Source organism: Mus pahari, chromosome X (assembly GCF_900095145.1).
Source record: "Mus pahari chromosome X, PAHARI_EIJ_v1.1, whole genome shotgun sequence".
NCBI lineage: Eukaryota > Metazoa > Chordata > Mammalia > Rodentia > Muridae > Mus > Mus pahari.
The window spans coordinates 86,365,273-86,387,656 of record NC_034613.1 but is presented as its reverse complement, the minus strand read 5'-3'; the positions used below and the strand labels follow the sequence as shown (position 1 = coordinate 86,387,656).

Genomic DNA, 22,384 nt, shown 5'->3' with positions numbered 1-22,384 from the left:
TATTTTCAAAATCCTAACACTGAGTACTGAACTAGAAGCCTTAGATTATTAGAAAATGGAGTCAGTGGTGAGAACAGCAGGAAGGGAGGGGCAGAGAAGGGAAAAGGAAGGGAAGGGAAGGGAAGGAAGGGAGAGGAGGGAATAGAAAGGCAGGATGAGGGAAAGAAAACCAGAAAAATATATATGTAGGGAAGTTTTGGAGTCTGAATAAGGTATCCATTCACATAGCCGTTCTGTTAATATGAAGATCATGTCATACACACACACACACACACACACACACACACACACACACAGAGAGAGAGAGAGAGAGAGAGAGAGAGAGAGAGAGAGAGAGAGAGAGAGACTTAAATATAAAAATATGTTCACATTCTTTAAAAACTCTAAATGTAAAATCTTAAGGTAGCAGACTTTCCATATCTTATATACATTTTTTTCTCATGGTAAGTGCTCGTTAGACAACCAAGCTCATAACATCAGCACCTAGCCTTTGGTTTTATATAGTACTAAAGCAATAGGTTTGGTGCATTGTGTACTATTTCTCTTAGAGTTAGAATAAGGGTTGTTTCTACTCTTATCAGTTTTTTTTTCATTTGAGAGATTCTAGGCTATCTGTTTCCCACAAATAACTGGGATATGATACATCTATTTTATTTTCTAAGCTTAATATTCTGATTTTTATTAAATGATGGGGAGACCAGATGTAATGATTATATGATCTTATAGTAATGATAGTTTATAATATCCATTAACATTTTTTGCAGTGTTTGAAATCAAAGTCAGACCTTATACATGTTGGCAAATGTTCTATTACAGAGATACAGCCTTAGGCTTCCAATGTCTAATTTTTATTCTTTAGTTTTTAATACATTGACAATGGGAAGAAAAAAGTACTCTTTAAGTAAAGGGTCTTCCATAATATTGGGGAACATTTCATATTTTTAGGTCTTGACAGTCTTATAAGAAAAACAGGATAACAGGACAACTTCTTTCTTCAACTATAAAGTAGTCAAGAGGACTGCAATGTTTGTCATTTAATCTGAGATAAAAATGAACTTGTATTATTCTTACAGTATAGTTGGAACTAATGGATATCAATTATTAAGCACCTATTATATGCCAGTATTGAAGTAGGTATTATGTATGATAACTAATTCTTACACTATCTTATCAAAGGAAGTAGCACTGTCATCTTAATTAAACAGAAAACTTAATCTGAGAGATGTTACAGGGTTGCATACTGTTAAGTTCTATGCTCTTTCTTTATTCAAAGCTGTCACAAAAAACCCTAGGGTTCATAAGGTTTTCCTTGGGCATTGGGGATGTAATGAAATTGGCAGAGTGCCTACCTAATACTCATGAAGTCGTGCGTTCCATCCCCAGCACCTGATTAACTGGTTGTGGAAGATACATAAACACAGGGTAGAGGAGGGGAAGAAGAGAGGAGAGATGTTATTTCTGAATATATTATATTAACTCATCGATTCTGGTTAGTTTTCAACACCTTTTCACAATCTAGAATCATCTGGAAAGAGGGAACCTCAACTGAGGAACCACCCTCATCAGCATCATGACCTGTGGTCATGTCTGTGGGGGCAGGCTTCTTTTTGTTTTTGTTTTTGATTGTTAACTGATGGAGGACCTAGTTCACTATAGGCAGTGCCACTGCTGGTCACGGGATGCAAGCCAGTAAGCAGCATTCCTCCATGGTCTCTAGTTTAGTTTCTGTCTCCAGGTTCCTGCCTTGAGTTCCTGTCTTAACTTCTGTTCACAATGGTCTACAATCTGTAAAATGAAATAAATTCTTTCCTCTTAAGTTGCTTTTTGGTCATGGTGCTTATCTCAGGAACAGGAAGCAAACTAAGAACCAGCTCCTTAAGCCTTATTTTCCTGCATTTCTTTATTTTGTGTGTGCACTGGGGCCACACACCATGAAAGAGGTTTCGGGGGCTGCGTGTTGGGGGAAGTCTATGTTTTGATTTCACTTTGGGGGTTCCAGGGATCAGGCTTAGCTGCAAATGTCTTTACCATCTCTTGGGCGACTTGTATTTATGATTCATGTGAGAAATGTTTGTTTTTTTAAAACCACCAAAGATATTTCTTTTTAATCTTTTTAAAATTTAATTTTATTTGTAATTTATTTTTTACACTCCATATTTCTTTCCATGCCCTTCCCCATCCACCCTCCAACTGCTCCACATCCCACACCTCTTCCCCACCACACCCCATCTCCACATGGATGCCCCCACCCTCCACCCCACCTGAACTCTAAACTCCCTGGGGCCTCCAGTCTGTTGAGGGTTAGGTGCACCATCTCTGAATGAACACAGACCCTGCAGTCCTCTACTGTATGTGTGTTGGGGGCCTCATATCAACTGGTGTATGCTGTCTATTTGGTGGTCCAGTGTTTGAAAGATCTCGGGGTTCCAGATTAATTAAGACCTCTGGTCCTCCTACAGAATCGCCCTTCTCCTCAGCTTCTTTCAGTCTTCCCTAATTCAACAACAGTTGTCAGCTGCTTCTGTCCACTGGTTGGGTTCAAATATATGCATCTGACTCTTTCAGCTGCTTGTTGGGTCTTTTACAGGGCAGTCATGATAGATCCCTTTTTGTAAGTGCTCCATAGCCTCAGTAATAGTGTCAGGCCTTGGGGCTTCCCCTTGAGCTGGATCCCACTTTGGGCCTGTCACTGGACCTTCTTTTCTTCAGGCTCCTCTCCATTTCCATCCCTGTAATTCTTTCAGACAGAAACAGTTATGGGTCAGAGTTGTGACTGTGGGATGGCAACCCCATCCTTCACTTGATGCCCTTATTTGTGATAGCCAGAAGCTGGAAACAACCTACATGTCCCACGACAGAAGAATGGATACAGAAAATGTGTTTCATTTACACAATGGAATACTACTCATCTATTAAGAACAAGGACACCCTGAGTTTTGCAGGCAAATGGATGGAACTAGAAAATATCATCCTGAGTGAGGTAACTCAGACCCAAAAGGACATGCATGGTATGTACTCACTAATAATTGGATATTAGCCAAAAAAATTGTATAGAATACTCAAGATACAGTCCACAGAACTCAAAAAGGTTAACAAGCTGAAGTGCCCAAGTGAGGATGCCTCATTCCCACTTGGGAGGGAGAAGAAAGCAACCAAAAGTGGGGAGGGCCAGCAGAAAGAATGTAAACAGGCAACCTCAGGAAAGAAGAGGTTGGGGACCCCCCCCCCCGTAGTGCACCAAATAGATATTTCTAATGTGTGACATGAAGTACAAAATTTTCATTTTTGGAAGCATTCAGTTCATGCTTTAATATTTGAAGTATTATTATTATTTGGCAATTTCATATTATATATATAGGTAATTGGTAATCAGAATATTTTACATATATATACATATAAAACATTCTGATTACCAATTACCTTCTCCCTCTATCCTGTTTTAACTTGTTCCTATCCGGTCAGTCTTCCTTCTTCCCTACCTGTCAGTCTCCCACAAATGATGACTTTCGTTTTGTTCTGGGACTCATTTAGTTTAACCATATCTTTGTGTGACCATTGAATTGGAATCATGAGTTGGAACATAGTTGAAGTCACTGACTTCTCCTCTCCTTGAATTTATTTGTAGCATCTAGTTCATCAGTGAGGGCTAGGGCCATCCATAGTCTCCTTTCTATCCATGTCTGTCTATTGATGGGTCCATTCTTATGCAGCCCCTGTGTAGGTATCTGCAACTGCTGTGACTTTGTGATTGCAATGTCTGTGTGTTGACAATGTAGTTTATTTTTAAAAGATGAAATATATCTGAAATTCAAGGAGAGAATCAAATTGCTGTATTTACAATAACTGAACATCCTTTCAGGAGATACCATGAGGTTATCATGAAAAACATATTCTGTTCCCATTTCCTTTTAAAGAAGTCATATTTCTAAGAAGATTAGGATCAGAATATAGCAAATTACCAAGTCAGTCTTCTTCCTGCTATTCTAGCAAAATATAAGATAACAATGTGCAGAATGTCATCTGTAAAGATGACACTATGAACTTTCTGGCATCAGGCCAGGCCCATGATTTGTTTTGCTACCAGGAGAACAGATATGTATGAAGCCACTTTCTTCTAGAATACCACTTGACAAAGCACAGGCTGGTTAGACCCCTGGCTTAATATATAGAGAATTCAGCGTGGGTGGGCCCATAAACAAGTTCCCTAATAAATCACAACACTAGGGTCACTAAAGAAGTGGTAGAATGCAGACAAGATTCACAAAGCTACAGTAAAGCCTCCTTAGTTCTTTGTCATTTCAAAAGCTCTGTCTACATTTGTGAACATGTGATATAAGATCTATCTCTTCTAAGTTGAGAGTCCTGAACAACAAATGAAGTAGGATTAACTGTTGCTTCTAAATTATAGCATAGCTCTAATTGTATTTCCCTTGACTGTAAGTTGGTACGTAGAAGATCAAAAGTGAACACTGCTGTCAACAATAACCATTGTACACAGCTCAAATCTTCTATTTAGTAAAAAGGAAAAGTTTGCTTCACCTTGCTAGTGTTTACATATCAAGTGTATGGAGAATAGAGGAAAGGAATAGTGAGGTAGAGACAATACTAAGGTCATTTGGGATTAAAGCACCATTTTTTTTTTTTAACGAATTAGAATGGGTATTTAAAAGCACCCCTGGTTGTTTGAGGCTCTTGTTGTTCTTCTCTGTTCAGTAGTTATATTTTTGGTTGGTGTGTATTTCAAGCCCCTAAGAGTCCAAAAGAAGCAAACACAGGCAATCCATTATCCTTTGAGCTTGGTACTCCATTTGTTAGAAATGAATGGAAAAGAAAGAACAAAATAATAACCTGAAATTTATTAAATACCTACTATGTGAAAAGCACTATGTAATCATAGTATTTTCTTCTTCATGATCTGGCTTCATCCTGAACCTTTATGTTCCAACTTCTCTATTAAAACTATTGTCACCAATGTTGTCAACATCTTTCTTACTGAATTCAGCTGGATGAAGCATACACTTTCCACTGGGTTTCCTAAATGGTTAAGATAAACGAAGAGCTGCTAACAGCTATTTTTGCTATTCCAGAGATAGAACATGTCTAAAGGAGGCATAGAAGAAAAAGTCCTAATGATATCACTTATGCCCCAAGGTTAAGTAATGTTCAAAGCTATCTGTATTGAGGTCTTCAAAGTTAAATTAGCCAATAAACCCTCATATATGGCTCATTTAACTGAGAAGATATATATGTATATACATATATATCTTCTCAGTTAAATATATATACACATACATACATACCAGCTTAGACCAACACTCAAGCACTTGGAAATAATGGAGTCCTCATGCTAAGGATCTCTATTAGCCTGCATATATTTCCTGAGCTCCTGATGCATATCTCAGACTGCTTATAGTTGTCTCTTGAATTTCCCAAAGGTACCTGTAGCTCCAACATGTCTTAAACCACACATATTCCTCCCTTGATCACTATCTCAGTGAACACTACAGCAGCTTGCCAGAAACCTGGGCGGCTTCCTTAACATCGTTGTCTCCTTTCAATCACACAACCAATCTTTAATGTTTCCATTTACTAAGTAATCTGCCTGCTAGTCTCCATTTCTGCTCTTCTAATTTATTCACCCTTGGTCCTTTTTGTGGTGATATAGCAGCACCCTGCTGAGAGCTTTCTCTGTTTCGTTTGTGCCCATTTCAGTCCATTTTATCCCTACTTTATCCATTTTTAATTAAGTTTTTACATAGCATTGTAGTATTTATGCTCATTGTAATTGAAATAACACAGAAGTACATAAATAATCACTTCCTAGTCTATTCTATTTCTACTCAAGCCCTTTCAACCTGAAATTATCAGTATTTTGCTTGATGTTACTTCTTTGTATGACTGTTTTTGTGCTAACATTTTGTTGGATTAAAAGATCCTCCCCCTTTTTTCTGAAGATGGAAATATACACATCACTCTGGAATTTGCTCTTTTAAAAAGTCCAGTAGCACCGGCAGATTCAGCAATACCTCTTCTGGGCATATACCCAGAAGATCTTCCAACTTGTAATAAGGACACATGCTCCACTATGTTCATAGCAGCCTTATTTATAATAGCCAGAAGCTGGAGCAAACCCAGATGTCCCTCAACAGAGGAATGGATACAGAAACTGTGGTACATTTACACAATGGAGTAATATTTAGCTATTAAAAATAATGAATTTATGAAATTCTTAGGCAAATGGATGTATCTGGAGGATATCATCCTGAGTGAGGTAACCCAATCACAAAAGAAGTCACTTGATATGCACTCACTGATAAGTGGATATTAGCCCAGAAACCTAGAATACCCAAGATACAATCTCCAAAACACAAGAAAATCAAGAAGAAGGACGACCAACATGTGGATACTTCATTCCTCCCCAAATTAGGGAATAAAATATCCATGAAAGAAGTGGCAGAGACAAAGTTTGGAGCTAAGTTGAAAGGATGAACCATCCAGAGACTACCACACCCAGGGATCCATCCCATCATCAGCCACCGAACGCAGACACTATTGCACATACAAGATTTTGCTGAAAGGACCCTGATATAGCTATCTCTTGTGAGGCTATGCCAGTGCCTGGCAAATATAGAAGTAGATGCCCACAGTCATCTATAGGATAGAACACAGAGACCCCAATGGAGGAGCTAGAGAAAGTACCCAAGGAGCTGAAGGGGTCTGCAACCCTATAGGTGGAACAACAATATGAACTAACTATTACCCCCAGAGCTCGTGTCTCTAGCTGCATATGTAGCAGAAGATGGCCTAGTCAGCCATCGTTGGGAAGAGAGGCCCCTTGGTCTTGCAAACTTTATATGCCCCATAGAGGGGAACGCCAGGGCCAAGAAGTGGGAGTGGGTGGGTAGGGGAGCAGGGCAGGGGGAGAGTATAGGGGACATTCAGGATAGCATTTGAAAATTAAATGAAGAAAATATCTAATAAAAAAAAGTCCAGTAGTAGAAAGAACACTGTCAAGCTGGGTGCATGCCTTTAATCCCAGCACTCTGGAGGCAGAGGCAGGCAGATTTCTGAGTTTGAGGCCAGCCTGGTCTACAAAATGAGTTCAAGGACAGCCCGAGCTATACAGAGAAACCCTTTCTTGAAAAACAAAACAAAACAAAAGAATACTGTCAGTCCTTCAGATCTACACATAGTTTCATAATTGTCCAACAGCCAATAAATAGCATGACTATATATCATAATGTAACCATTTACTAATTTACTTTAGTTGTTAAAATGATTCCACCTTTTGGTGCTGCAATATCCCTGTATTCAAGACCTGTGCACTAGTATTCTCATTTTTATAGGATGCACCTAACCATGAGTTCTAGGCCAAAAGAATTCTGACATTTAATTTGATTAATATACAAAGTGACTGTAGCAACCTATATTTTCTCTACCAAAACATGTTTTCCATCTTTTAATTAGTATATGATATTATGTTATGAAGATGTTGCCAGACTGTTTAGCTCTGCAGGGAAAAGTGGCATGCTATGCATGTTTTATTTATTTATTTATTTATTTATTTATTTATTTATTTATTTATTTTGGTTTTTCGAGACAGGGTTTCTCGACCAGGCTGGCCTCAAACTCAGAAATCCGCCTGCCTCTGCCTCCCGAGTGCTGGGATTAAAGGCGTGCGCCACCAGGCCCGGCGCATGTTTTATTTTTAAATTGAAATTTTATTTATTATTTATTTTAAAATTGTTAGAAATGTAAACTAAAAATGAAAAGATAAGAAAATGGACATTATGTCAGCTTCCTCCCACAGCTGCTGCAAAAACTTGATTTTCTTGCTGAGAAACTCTTTATGTCCCAGATTTTCACATTTAAGCCAGCTTCTAAGTAATGGACATTTAGGTGATTTTCAGTCATATGATATTACAAATAATACAGCAAAGAAGATCTTTTTTTGAGAAATGATCTCCCATGTGTGAGTATATATAGAAATAGATCTACTGCTGGATCAGATTATGTGCATTTAGTATTTAAAGACACAAGGCATATAATCTATTCTTGGCATCGATCTTGTGCTTCTCCAATGCCTTTAGGAGTTTCTGAGCTCCATAAAATGGATTCCAGAGTCCTAAATGATTTAGTCATATCAGACAGCTCATTTATCATCACTTCCCCTTTGGATCTATACTCTACTCACACAAACTTCCTATTCTTTTTTTTAAAGAAATAGGGCTGTTTTATTTTTTGGTAATTTTATACATAAACATTACACATACATCACTCCTGTTCCCTCTTATCCCCTTCAGCTCCTCCCCTTCAGATTTATGATCTGTTCTTTACTATCACTACATATGTACGCATATGAATGTATATCTATCTATCTATCTATCTATCTATCTATCTATCTATCTATCTATATATCATATGAGTGCATTTAGCTTTGCTTGTATGTGCATGTGTCTAGTCTAAGAGGTCCACCCAAACAATATAAGTTATTGCCATTTCTCTTGCTTGACTCTCAGAATTTGAAACTAAGGCCAAATTGCTAAAGAAAAGGCACACTTTAAACTTTGACTTGGAGGAATCAAGGTGAAACTGACCTGGAAGCCGTTTGCCTGAGAAGCAGCTTTCATAGTATCGAGGTGTTATGCAAGCTGCCAATGGAGAAAAGCAAATAATGATCCCACCCATCTGTGCAGCTTTTAAAGCACTATGACTGGACTTACAAAATGCCCACAATGGTAAACCAGTGGCCCTTTTATCTTGGGGATAACAAACAGCTGTCTTATTGGACTTAAGACCTGCTCATCAGAAGGGAGTTCATGCCTAGTAGTGTAAACTTAGCCACCTACTCATAGCTGGAAAGATCACAGATCCAGAGAACTTATTCCTACCAGTTTCCAAAAACAATATATTTTCTTACTGTTTTCTATTTATATTTTCTTACTGTTTGCCAGTCCTTATATCCACAAATAAATATAGCTCTTGCCTCTCACCAAAGAAGTTTCTTTTTGCTACTAATGAAGACTATTACAGATATATAAAACTGGAAAATTCATAGAATAAGTAACTGCGGGTTTCCCAACCATAGATGTTACATCTGTAAAGCAACCCCTAAATCTAAAGCTCAGGGAAAATCATGGAAGAGATGACTGGAAAAATTGTAAGAGGCAGAGCCCAGGGCACCTGTTGATAGGTAATGCACTTATGAACTCTCAACAATATGGTTGTCCCAACAAGACCAACATAATGACATATAAATGCCAACAGAGGAAATTTCACATGGTCCCACATCTAGATGAGGAGCTACAATAGGTTAATGGCTGGGGGGAGAGAGAGAGAGAGAGAGAGAGAGAGAGAGAGAGAGAGAGAGAGAGAGAGAGAACTGATTGCCTCCAGCGACAAACTCCCACAAAGGTTGTCCAATATCCAAATTAGCAACGAAACAACGAAGAGTAAAAACTACTGGCTAATATCCCTGATGAACATCATTATAAAAATCTTCAATAAAATACTTCTAAGCTGCACACAGACACATATCAAAAAGACTACCCATCATAATCAAGTTGTTTATCCCAGAGATGCAGGGATGCTTCAATATACATCAATAAATATAGTAAATCATGTAAGTGAATTTAAAGACAAAAACTACCTGATCATCTTAGTAAGTACAGAAACAGCCTTCAACAAAATTCAACATGCCTTCATGATAAAAGTCCCAGAGAAGGTAGAATTGGAGGGAACATATCTCAGCACAATAGATACTACATATGACAGAGCCACAGCCAACATCATCCTTCCGGTTTCTTAAATGATTCAAGTTCCCTACTTACTCAAGGCTTTTTAGCGTTTACGTTCTTTCTACTGGGTTCACTCTTCCCTTGGGTCTTCTCTTGGCTACCTTTGCCACTTTTCAGAATGTAGCTCAGATGTCACACTCATTAGGAGATCTTCCCTGACTTCCTAAGTTTAGTTCAGGCACCAGTGTACTTAATAACACCTTACTCTTACCTCACTGTACCACTTAGTACACTACAGTATACTCATCGATTATGAATGTGGTGAAGGAGATCTTGGGGCTAATCTTATCCATCACCATGTCCCTAGTATCCAGAGCAATGATCAATAAACATTGTACTTAATAAAGATGCATCAAATGAATAAAAAACAAATAAAAACAACATCATCACCATTAACAACAAAAACAACCCAGTGTAGAAGTTCTGTAATTTTTCAGGCCAAAGAGGCCCAGAAGGTTAAGACTTAGAATGTCTAAAGTAAGGCAGAGTGAGCCAACAGATGCCTTCTGCCTACACATCTACATCTGTTTATGGTATTTTGAGGAGCCATACAGAAACCACTTAGCTGACACATTAACATTCTTATCCTTCACTTCTTAAAGCCATTTGCATGCCCTTATGCCTTAGTGAGCCTCTTCATGGATACTAATGAAAAGGCTCATTGACCATCCAAATAGAAATCCTGAGTATTTAATCATTCAGATACCATCTAATTGGTTAAAACTAGCCTGGATGTTATTACAATATTATAGAAATCAGAAATAGAAATTGTATCAGAACTGGAAAGAAATAATTAGACTTTCTATTGTAATTCAGCATCTTTTTTGTAACACTATATATTTGAGGAACATGACAAATTTTCATCAGGAACTGTACCTACCACACTAGAGATTTCTAAGCGTGGTATACAGTGATTAGAATTTATAGAATTGCATATATTTAGAAGAAAAAACTCCTTACATTGTCATCTCAGTTAAGAACTATTAGTTCCTACATCGAGATGATCCATAATAAACTGAGATGAGTGAAATAAGAGTCATCGGTAAACAATTAATGGCATGGGGATTAGAATCCAATTTTCTTGGTTTGTGATCACAAGGCTCCCTAATACTGAGAAACAAACAGTTATAGTGAAAACAAGACTGGAAGGACCTTTATCTCAGGATATCTGGGTATGTTGTCTCCTTCAGGCAAATAGTAGACAATTATCTTTATAGTACTTCTGTGGCTGGTATGGCATATTCAGCTTACTTTACCTGCTTCTGTATTATTTAAACCACTTATTAATGTTTATTTGTTTACCTGAGACAGAGTCTGGCTCTATTGTTCAGGCTGGTTCCAAACTTCTGACTTAAATGATAGCCTCCAAAACAGCTGGCACTACAGGCAAAGCCTGGCTCTTGGTTACATGTAATGTTTTGTTTTCTACAATGAATGTGTACTATTTTTATAACTGTGAAAACTCTATGAACATGGAATACAGATGTAGCTCAGTGGTGGAATATTTGTCTAGCACGTGTAAGACCTGGGTTCAGTTCTCCACATAGCCAAAAATTAACCCAATAAATATTTTTAAGTAGCTTCTACTTTTATAAATTTACTTTCAAGGGTTGTGGATGAATATCTATTATATGTTGAACATGTTCTGCCTACCATGCTCTCCTACTCGTCTTTCTCCTCCTTCTCTCCACTCCTGTTAGTCCTCTTTACATTCCTCAACATTTATTTTGACTTCTTCATGTATGTACATGATTTCATGCATCAATATAAAAGTTAAGAACTATAAACAACACAAAACAAATATATATTTGTCTTATGAGACAAACTTTAACCTCTTATATTCAATTCAATTTAGTCTATATATAATAAGATTAGTAGTTTTGTAGCTATACCAACTACAGAGCCTGGAAATATGTCTTACTTGATAGTCTAAAATAGTTGTTATTCGAAAAATGCTTGTTAACCAAGTGTCAATGTCGATGGCCTATTGAGATCATTTACTGTGGGGCTAGTTCTATCAAAGAAAATGTAGCTTTAAATGCTATGTTGGAGTATGAACAAGCTAAGATATTTTGGCTTCTTTAATGTTTTATTTGATATAAAGCCACTTTCTAGAGTGTTATACTGTGGGCCCTTAAGCTGTTGGCAGCCACAAACAGCAGGCAACCTTGGGGATTCTACAACTGAAATCAACAATCCTCTTCAAGTCCACACATGGTAAGCTTTCAAAAGCTTAAATTTCATCTTGTGAATAAGCCTCTGAAATCCTATCAGTTATTGAAATGATTTTAGTCTTTCTAATTTGACAGTAGCTCAGTGATGGGTCACTGAAAAGCAATAAATATAGTAGCAATACCAATATAAGGGCGAATTTTAATTCTAGCTAACAATTTACACACAAAGCATCTGTTTTCTTTGATGCCGTAGCCTTTTATGATCAGCTGTATCAACTGTATGGTGGCTATATCCTAAATCATTCTTATTTTTAAGAAATTAAAAACAAAAGATACATTTTAATCTTAATTTATCATTTTTACACATTTATAATAGTAGAAAAGGATTCTACTATTCTTTGATCTGTTCAAAAGTAATTATCAAAGAAGAAAAATCCCAAGATATACACACATACACACATATTTCTATCTCTATGTGTTTATAATATATGGGTGTGATAAACAAATAGGTAGATAGACAAAGCCAAGCAGATAGAGCAAGGAACTGTCATGAAAAAATATGCAGTTTTGATCAATCTTTGTTGTGATGAAGTAGGTCAGAATATGAGGTTTAGAGGTTTCTCCCTTTGGCTGCTATGTGCTACCCTACTGAACATTACCAATGAGAAGAAAGAATTTTGCTGAATTATAGCATCACTGCTGAGTTATAACGTTTGTTTACAAGAATAATGACAATATTTGAGAGAAAATAGTAATAACATTTAGTAATTTACAATTTTTTTTCCTTTAAAAAAATCTATTGGCACTTTGGATCAATACAGTAACCTCATGTCTTAAGCCAGGTTCACTGTCTCTATTATATTAACAAGAAAAGGCAAGCTCAGAGGGATGTGACTTCTCCAAGATCACATGACAGGTAATATATGGGGATATTAGGATTTGCAATCCTTAAACTGTAACTTGGTCAAGTACCTTTTCTTTTATACCACCCTGCACTTTTCCCCCTCATGATCTCCTGAATCCATTCCACAGTTCATGTAGTAGCCTATAAGAGATGGCCACTGGAGCAATTATGACTTCAGAGTATAGACTTTAACAGAAAATCTTGACACAGAGTGCTTATGTATTGTGTCTCAGCAAACACTATGAAATGAAACAATAACAGTGACCCAAAAGCCTTGTTAATTAACAGAAATGAATTCAGAAACTACTAAAAAATTTCTGGCCAACAAAACACATAAATTTAATACAGATATATAGCTATGTAGAACAGAAAAAATTAATCTATGGTCTTGAAAGCTGGCTCAGCACTTGCTATTCATGCAGATGAGCTGGGTTTAATTCCTAGCACCTACATGGCATCTAATAACCATGTGTAATGCCAATTTCATGGGACCTGACTCCACTTCTGGTTTCCATGTGTACTGTACACACATGGTACACAGACAGACATGCAGGAAAAGCATCTATACATGTAAAATATAAAAACAAACAAATATTCATTTTAAGAGTTGTTATAACAATAGCATTGTAAGATTTATATTGGAGAAAGCAACCTGTGTTTGTATTTATGAGTCAACCCCCTCACTTACAGAGTAATCAGAATTGAGAAAGTGGAGAATGTAATCATTCTTAAATTGCAGGTTAGAAAAAACGGATACATCTTGGAAATAGCTACTATCTTTTTAAAGAAAAAGCAAACATTTTATGCTACTTATTTAATTTTATGTATATCTATGTGTACCTGAGTATGTGTAATGGACTACATGGATGGAAATGCCCTCAGAGGCCAGAAGAAGGTATCAGATTGTCTGAAATATGAATTATACATGGTTGTGAGTTGCTCAGTATGGGTACTTGGAATTGAATCTAGGTACCCATGTAAGAGCAGCAAATGCTCTTAACTGTTGAGCCAGCTCTCCAGGCCCAAAATTTATTTATTTATTTATTTATTTATTTATTTATTTATTTATTTATTTATTTATGTGTGTTTGTTGTGTGTGGGTACACATGTGTGCATGTGTCTATACATGTGTACCATGTGTGAAGGGTATGTGTGTGGGTACACATGTGTGCATGTGTCTATACATGTGTACCATGTGTGAAGGGCAGCCAACAAATATCAGGAGTCAGTTCTCTTCTACAAAATGTTGCCTCAGAACATTGAACTCAGGTCATCAGGCTTGTTGACAAGTGTCTTTACCCTTTCAGCTATCTTGATGGCCCTGGCTTTTGTTTTGAAGATAAGACAGGGAATGCTTATGTTATACCTCTAATCATCTAGTATAAAAGACCAATGGAACAGGAAAGCCAGTCCTTTAGTTGTGGTTTCTATTGCTGTAATAAAACAGAAATGACTAAAAGCAACTTGGGTAAGAAAGGGTTTATTTCAGGTCACACTCCATTACTGAGTGAAGTCAGGTCAGGAATTCAGTACAGGAACCTGAAGGTAGGAATTGGAGCAGAGGCCATGAAAGAATGCTGCTTCCTGGCTTGCTCAACAAACAAGAACACCAGCCCAGGGATGGCACTGCCCATAGTGAACAAGGCCCTCCCACACCAGTCATTAACCAATAGTACCCCATAGACTTGCATACAGGTCAAGGTTATGGAAATATTTTCTTAGCCAAGATTCTCTCTTTTGAGGAGAAATGTTATCAACATATTATATGATACTCTAGGAATCTACCACATTACCATATATGTGCTTCACCCTTACCTCTTGCCTATAAATCTACCAGCCCCTTTACCAACGCTTCTCTGTAAACTTCTCTGAGGCCTGCTTCATGTTTTACTCCTTTCAATTGTATGTAGAAGGTTTACTAAATAACAAACAGTAAAATAGTTTGAGAATTGAAATTCAATCTGAGGATATCAATAGATTACAAAACTAATAGAAATTTAGAACTGTTTTCCTGCTATGTTTTAAATGAGTTTCTGTTTTTTAGTGTCTGTACATCTGTGCATGCATTCCTGTGTTCGTGTGTGTGTGTGTGTGTGTGTGTGTGTGTGTGTGTGCGCGCGCGCGCGCGCACGCATGCACGCACATGAGTGTATGTATGTGCCTGCTATGATGTAAGTAGAGGTCAGAGGACAGCTTGCAAGAGCGGGTGCTTGCCTTCTGCCATGTGGATTCGAACCTCAGGTTGTCAGTCTTGCAGTAAGACCTTTACTTGTTGAGCCATCATATTGGCCCTTATTCGTGTTTTTGATCTTTGAAAAATGTTTTGTATTTTAAAAATAAATTTTTAACTATTTAAGGCAAATCACTTTTTCTTTGACACTTGTGAGGCAAACTTGATGTAGATAATCTAAACTTGCATTGTAACATCAAATAACGATAGACTTAAAATTAATTACTAATAGGCTCACTCTTTATTGGGAACTTCATTATTTGTATAAAACAGAACTCGCTCATTATCTTGTGATAGTGATGTTGAATTATCTCTTTGGCTATCTAAATGGGCATCTCAAATTTAACAGGCCTAGTTAAATTCTTTTATGTTTTGGTATTTTTAATTAAAATACACATATATATTCATTGTACATAGTCATTAGCTTCAGAAAGACAAATTCAAGTATGTCATAAATTTGAACTGTATTCATCACTGATACCTCCTCTTCTAGCTATATCCTCTTTCCACAAATCTGATTTCTAAATTCATAACTCTTTCCCCACACATCTCTACACTTCTCCCTTTCCTTCTCCATCTCAGAAATAGCAATTAAAGTCATTTAGTTCTTTATATCCCAAACTCTCGAGGTCACTCTTGGCTCTTGTCTGTCATCTTCATATCCTTTAATAGATCCCTAAATCCTATCAACCACTCCTTCAAAATCTTTCTAGAGTCATAGCATTTCTTACTAACTATACTGTTTCAACCCTATTCTAAGCTATTATCATCTCTTGCCTGGATATTACCCTCTTTGACTCTCCATTTTTTTTCATTAGAGAAGTCAGAAGTAATCTGTTAAAATGTAAGTCAAATACTGTCATTCATCTATTCAAACTCATCTAATATAGTTCCCCAGTTCACGCAGAATAAGACCCCAGGACCTTTCCTTTGGCTTACAAGGCTGTAGAATGAGTTTTACTGCCTGTCCTCCTCTCCTTTCTTTCTCTTCCTATGATCACAGTCACACTGATCTTCCTGAAACAAATCGTGCAGTCTCTGTTTTATAGTTTGTTTTTTTAAAAACTTTTGGTTGCTTTTTTCCACTTGCTTTACCTTCATTTCACTCAGGTCTGTCCTCAGCCACCCCCTTTTCACGGAGACCCCCACCCCATCACTGTTCAGTATACTCCATTTCCCTCTCTCACTGTTTCTTCGCTAAACCTTTCTTCACAGCCCTTATCATCACAAACTTTGTTTTCTGTTTATCTCTGCACTAGAAATGAAGTCCCCATGGGGAACCAGAAATATTCACTGAAGTCTGTCATGTACCATTTCCTTGTCTACATGGTAAGAATATAAACATTAACCAAACAAATACAGATCTTCTAGTGTTTCTATCCTACTGTGATATAAATTGGATCTGTTTACTCAGTAAATATTTTTAGAATGCATTTGACAAACAGTACATAGCCAGCAAAATAACAAGAATGGCTTTTCAAAAGGAGATTTGGATTGGTTTGCTACCTTTTAACTCATTGAGACACTCATCACATCTAAAGAAATGGTTCTCTATCCTCCCAGGTGAAAGGTTAAGTATCTTAGACAATTCCACAATCCCCTGGCACCCTTTATCCTTAACTCGAAGGCAGTACTAGCTCCATTTCTTCAATTGCTTCCACTTTCTGGAACTGCTTCCATCATTGGCCCTTACTCACACTGACAAATGTCAGCTTAAAAATCTCATTTTCATCTTTATAAAATCATATTGCTTTGTAAACCCCTACAGACACATATCATCAGCAGATGTAGCCAGACACATTGTCTTTGAATCCAGATGGCTTTTCAACAGCCCAGAGCTATGGATCCTATAAACCTCTGTGCCAAAGGGGTAGCATTCTGTCAACTGACAGAGTAACACTGAAATACAGTGATTCAAAGTCCCTGCCCAGGAGCTTCCTCAACATTTTGTCATCCCCTGAATGTACTACTAGTTAACTCAAAGCTATTACACCCGTAATGGGAATGGTTTTCCTCGGTGAATCACTGCCTAGCCGAGGGGACAGTAAACACTGTCAAGTTACATTATGATACTACCGGTGAGACAAATACTGGGCCATCTTATAGGGTTATGTAAGGGGAAGGGATCTTTATCCTCAAGGAACTTCCAGAGTAATGTTACATGCTTTGGTTTAGATTTGGACACAGTAACAGATATCAAAACTGTAATAATTATCATTGGAAACAATACATACTATAAATGCCAGCATGGGAAAACACTATCAGTTCCAAAAATAGGATCAAATTATTTTGGTGGACATAGCTGATATGGTATGTCCCCAGGAGATTGGAGGCCCTTATTGAGAGTGACCTTGAGGGACATAAATGCTACCATGGCCTCCAAACATACTGAAAAAGACTGAAGGTATCTGGAATTAGAGAATGAAGGATCCTTCTGTTGTCAGTTCTATGTTAAAAGATTGATCATCAGGTTAGGCTGGAGAAATCCGTGATCTTTGGATAATACATGAGAATGAAGAATATTTTTATTAACATATCATGGAAAAAAGATCACTTGAGTAGACTTACCATCTGCTCCTTCACCACTTTTGCTTCTCTTATTGCGGCGAACACGCCTACTTTCCACTTCAGAATATGCCTTTTCATCAGGAAAGAAGAAATTCAGGAGGGCCATCTGTAAAATTAACAAGGAGATGTATCAAAGGTTGGCCCTTGTTAGCTATAAAAAACCAACCAACTAGCTTTCAATACATATTCCATCTTTCCCTTAAATTTCATGTATCTAAAGTCTGAGCCTACCTTTCCTTCTACTTTTCAAAAGACTTTAATCATCGCTATTCTTATCATGTAAGTATGAATTTTTGGTTGATATCTGAAACCTCTCAATTTTGCTCTGAATAGCACTATGAGAAATCCCTTAGGTTACATTTGTCCACAAACTTCTGGGATTTGCAATAAATTTCTAATTTTCCTTCCACATTACTGATGGCTATCCGAAATTAGCCTTGGATTTTCTATTACCACTTGGATTTGATTATCACATACATCTGATTTTGTCATGTTCTTATTTGTGCTCTGCTTTCAACTTGTTTCTAGAGGAAAGAGCATAGTACTAGAGTACCAGCATGTCAGATGTCTTATGGGAGTTAAGTTATGGTAAAGTACACAACAACTCTCTGCCTTTTTCCAAACTCCAGAACATGTAGTCTAGAAGACTCATTTTAGTGAAAAACAAAAGTTGATTATTTTTCCCATTGTGTTTGGCAGTTTTTAAGGAAAACATAAACCTATTCTCATTCAACTACTAATGTTTTATAAAATAATGTATCTGAATACAATAAATCTTGTATAAAAATACTCACGTTTATATTTGGTCCTCTGCTATCTTCTAATCATTGCTTATATGCTTGCTATGTGAATGGGTCTGGTTTCACTAATGATAACCAGAGCTTCATTAAGTATATACTTGAGGTGAGAAGATGTGCATAAGGTAAACAATGCACAGAGGTACTGCTGTGTAGCCTTGGACAAATTTCTTAAGCTTCCATTTCCTCATTTGAAAATATCATTTTATTTTTTAAATTTTTTATTTTATTTTATTTTATTTTTTATTTATTTTGTTTTTCTGGAACTCACTCTGTAGACCAGGCTGGCCTCGAACTCAGAAATACAACTGCCTCTGCCTCCCAAGTGCTGGGATTAAAGGTGTGCACCACCATTGCCCAGTTTAGAATTGGGAACAAAACACCTATGGAAGGAGTTACAGAGACAAAGTTTGGAGCTGAGACGAAAGGATGGACCATCCAGAGACTGCCCCACCCGGGGATCCATCCCATGATCAGCCACCAAACCCAGATACTAACGCACATGCCAGCAAGATTCTGCTGAAGGGACCCTGATATTGAGGTCTCTTGTGAGTCTATGCCAGTGCCTGGCAAACACAGAAGTGGATGCTCACAGTCAGCTATTGGATGGAACACAGGACCCCCAATGGAGGAGCTAGAGAAAGTACCCAAGGAGCTGGAGGGGGCTGCAACCCTATAGGTAGAACAACAATATGAACTAAACAGTACCCCCTGAGCTGTGTCTCTAGCTGCATATATAGTAGAAGATGGCCTAATCAGCCATCATTGTGAAGAGAGGCCCCTTGGTCTTGCAAACTATATATGCCCCAGTACAGGGGAACACCAGGGCCAAGAAGTGGGAGTGGGTGGGTAAGGGAGTGGGGGGGCTGGAGGATATAGGGGACTTTGGGGATAGCTTTTGAAATGTAAACGAAGAAACTACCTAATAAAATATTGGCAAAAAAAAGAGAGAGAACAAAAGGGTATAGAGTTGAGTAAGTAGGAATGTGAGGAGAATCTGGGAGGAGTAGGGGAGAAGCTTGATCATAATATAGTGCGTGAAGTTTTAATGTTTTCAAAACCTATTTTAAAAAATAAACTTTAAAGTTTTTTTTTAAAAGAAAAAGAAAATAGCATTTTACTCCTAAAGCAGTTATCGGACCATCACAGGACCTCTCATATAATATATACTCAATAAATGTTAGATATTACTGTTTTTAAATACCTTAATCATTTTGAAAATTAAAATGAATGCATTTTCATTTTTTTGCCAGCTGGGAAAAAAATAGTAATTCCAGAGTCTTCATGTACGGTGCATTTATTCGTTAAGAAAAAAAATGGGCTGGCCCCATGAAAACCCTAGCAGTCTATATAAATTTTCTTTAAGTTCCTATGATTCATTGTTTATATCAAACAACTATACCCAGTAGCCTTAAGCACAGTCATCTAGGAGAATAGATTCATTTATTAAGTATCAAAGAATAAATGAATATATGTAACCTGCATATTATTAATCACATTGCATTTCAAAACATTTACATTGATCCACATGAAGTGGCTATTCTCCAGGGAACCCAGAGACTCCCCTAAAACAATACAGGCTATTGCCAATTTCTCTAATTACCTATCAGAACTAGATGGTATGACCCTGTTGTTGAAGACGGAACACCCCTAGGTTAAAGGACACAGAGAAGTGAAGTTGGAACTTAGCTAGAAGCATACTTCCTGGTAGTAGCATTCATAGTACTGAAAGATGCTGTACAGGCTATTTAGGGAGAAAAGTCATCAATGGTCTTATACAGCTATGAACCCTGCATGTAGCAAAACTAACTATTCAGACAAGATTTGCCCACTGGTGCAATAGTTGAGGGCAACATGTTGTTTTCTGATTGGATTTGAGGCCTACCTCATAGGAGGAAATGCATGCTTAATACTGGAAACGTGCTCAAAAGTCCATGCTTGGGAAAATCATAGGCCTTAGGTGGAAGCTTACTATTTTGATGTTTTGCTAAATGAACATGCAGTCAATTTGCCTTCTAGGGGAGCTTCCACGTGCATACACCCACACATGCATACTTGCATGGTTCAACTGGTTAGTATTTTGGGGTCACTTGACTGGAAAATAAAATGTGTTTTTAAATAGAATAAAAAAATCTGGTTAAGCCCACAGAAATGTCACTTAAACCACCATATAAATGAGCTAATACAACACTAATAATATGAAATCAAACTGGCATTTAAAATAAGATCTCAATCCTGCCAGGTGTGGTGGGCCATATTCATAATCCCAGCACTCTGGAGGATGAGGCAGAAAATCATAACCCAATGTCAGGTGCTGGAAAACAAACAATCAAATAAATAAACAAAATAGAGACTTAAATCAAACCCCTAAATCAGAAAGACTGCCAATAATCTTGGGATAGAACAAGCTGTTGCTATCTATCTATCTATCTATCTATCTATCTATCTATCTATCTATCTATCTATACATCCATCCACACATTTATTTTTTATAACAGTACTTTATTCTATCTACCTATTTATTTATTATTTTTATAAGTGAGTACTTTTCATCTATCTCTCCATCTATCTATCTACCTATTTATTCATTATTTCTATAACATTGAGTACTAAAACCTGAGTTATTTTGGATAGAATTTACTTTTATTTCAAGGCTTTGCAGAATAAGTGAAGGACTATTTGCTCATAAACTAAATGACCCCAGTCTACTACAATCCTGAGGGGCTTTTGTTATTATAATTACATTACAAATGAATACATGCTTTGTTAAAAAGGAGCTTGAGATCACCTGGTGGGCAAGAGGGAAGCACCTACTACAGATTACTAATAAATGAGGCTTCTTAGAGGAGATGTTAACATCATGGGCCCTGAATGATGGAAAGGATATAGTGATTAATGGGAAATGGAAAAGGAATTCCAGATGAAAGGAACATTGTATTAAAAGACCAAGAGGGATCTTCTGCCTGAACCCTGCGGAGGCTGCCAAGAACCCCAGAGGACTCTCCACGCCCCAGGACCTCAGGATCACCTCAGGATCATGGGTGAATGGAATGCAACATCAGCTCCAAAGAATTGAGGAGGGTCTGGTGCCAGCAGTAGCAGGGACAAAGGAACACCCAACCAGAGGCAGGGATTCATTCCTGTTGGGGCCAGCCCCACCATCTTCCATGTGAACCCAGACGAGGGCGTCAAGGGCACCAGAGGACTCTCCACACCGCAGGAACCCTAGCACACCCAGGACCTCATGATCAATGGAGAGCATGTAGGCGACAGAAGCAACAGAGCTTCTTGGACAGGGTCACTTAGGGCCTTCATCCTCAGCCAGGAGGCAGAGCTGAGACCCAGACCCCTGGGCACCTTCCTTGCCAGAGGAGAGTCAGCCTATAGGGAGGGCTCGGACCCCAGGACTCAGGAGGTGGACCATAGCTCCAGACTCCTGGACACCTGCCCCACAAGAGGAGAGCTTGCCTGCAGAGAGTGCTCTGACCACTGGGACTCAGGTGAGAGTTGGACTCCCAGGAGTGCGAACAGAGGCTAACAGAATCACAGGAGGATCAAGCTCCAGCCAGAGACAGCTAGAACATTAACACCAGAGATTACCAGATGGCGAAAGGCAAGCTTAAGAATCTTACTAACAGAAACCAAGACCACTCAGCATCACCAGAACCCAGTATGCCCACCACAGCGAGTCCTACATACCCCAACACATCCGAAAAGCAAGACTTGGATTTAAAATCATATCTCATGATGGTGGTAGAAGATTTTAAGAAGGGCATTAATAACTCACTTAAAGAAATACAGGAGAACACTGCTAAACAGGTAGAAGCCCTTAAAGAGGAAACACAAAATCCCTTAAAGAATTACAGAAAAACACAACCAAACAGGTGATGGAATTGAACAAAACCACCCAAGAT

General features: G+C 37.8%; 1 protein-coding gene across 2 annotated transcripts in view; it reads right to left on the bottom strand.

Moving 5' to 3' along the window:
* The window catches only part of Eda (ectodysplasin A), a 365,333-nt gene that overhangs the window by 70,202 nt on the left and 272,747 nt on the right, over positions 1–22,384 (bottom strand). For both annotated transcript variants that reach the window (XM_021187376.1, XM_021187377.2), the window contains exon 2: positions 17,674–17,779. In XM_021187376.1, coding sequence (XP_021043035.1) covers positions 17,674–17,779 — 106 coding nt within the window. The remainder of the gene's footprint in view (positions 1–17,673; positions 17,780–22,384) is intronic.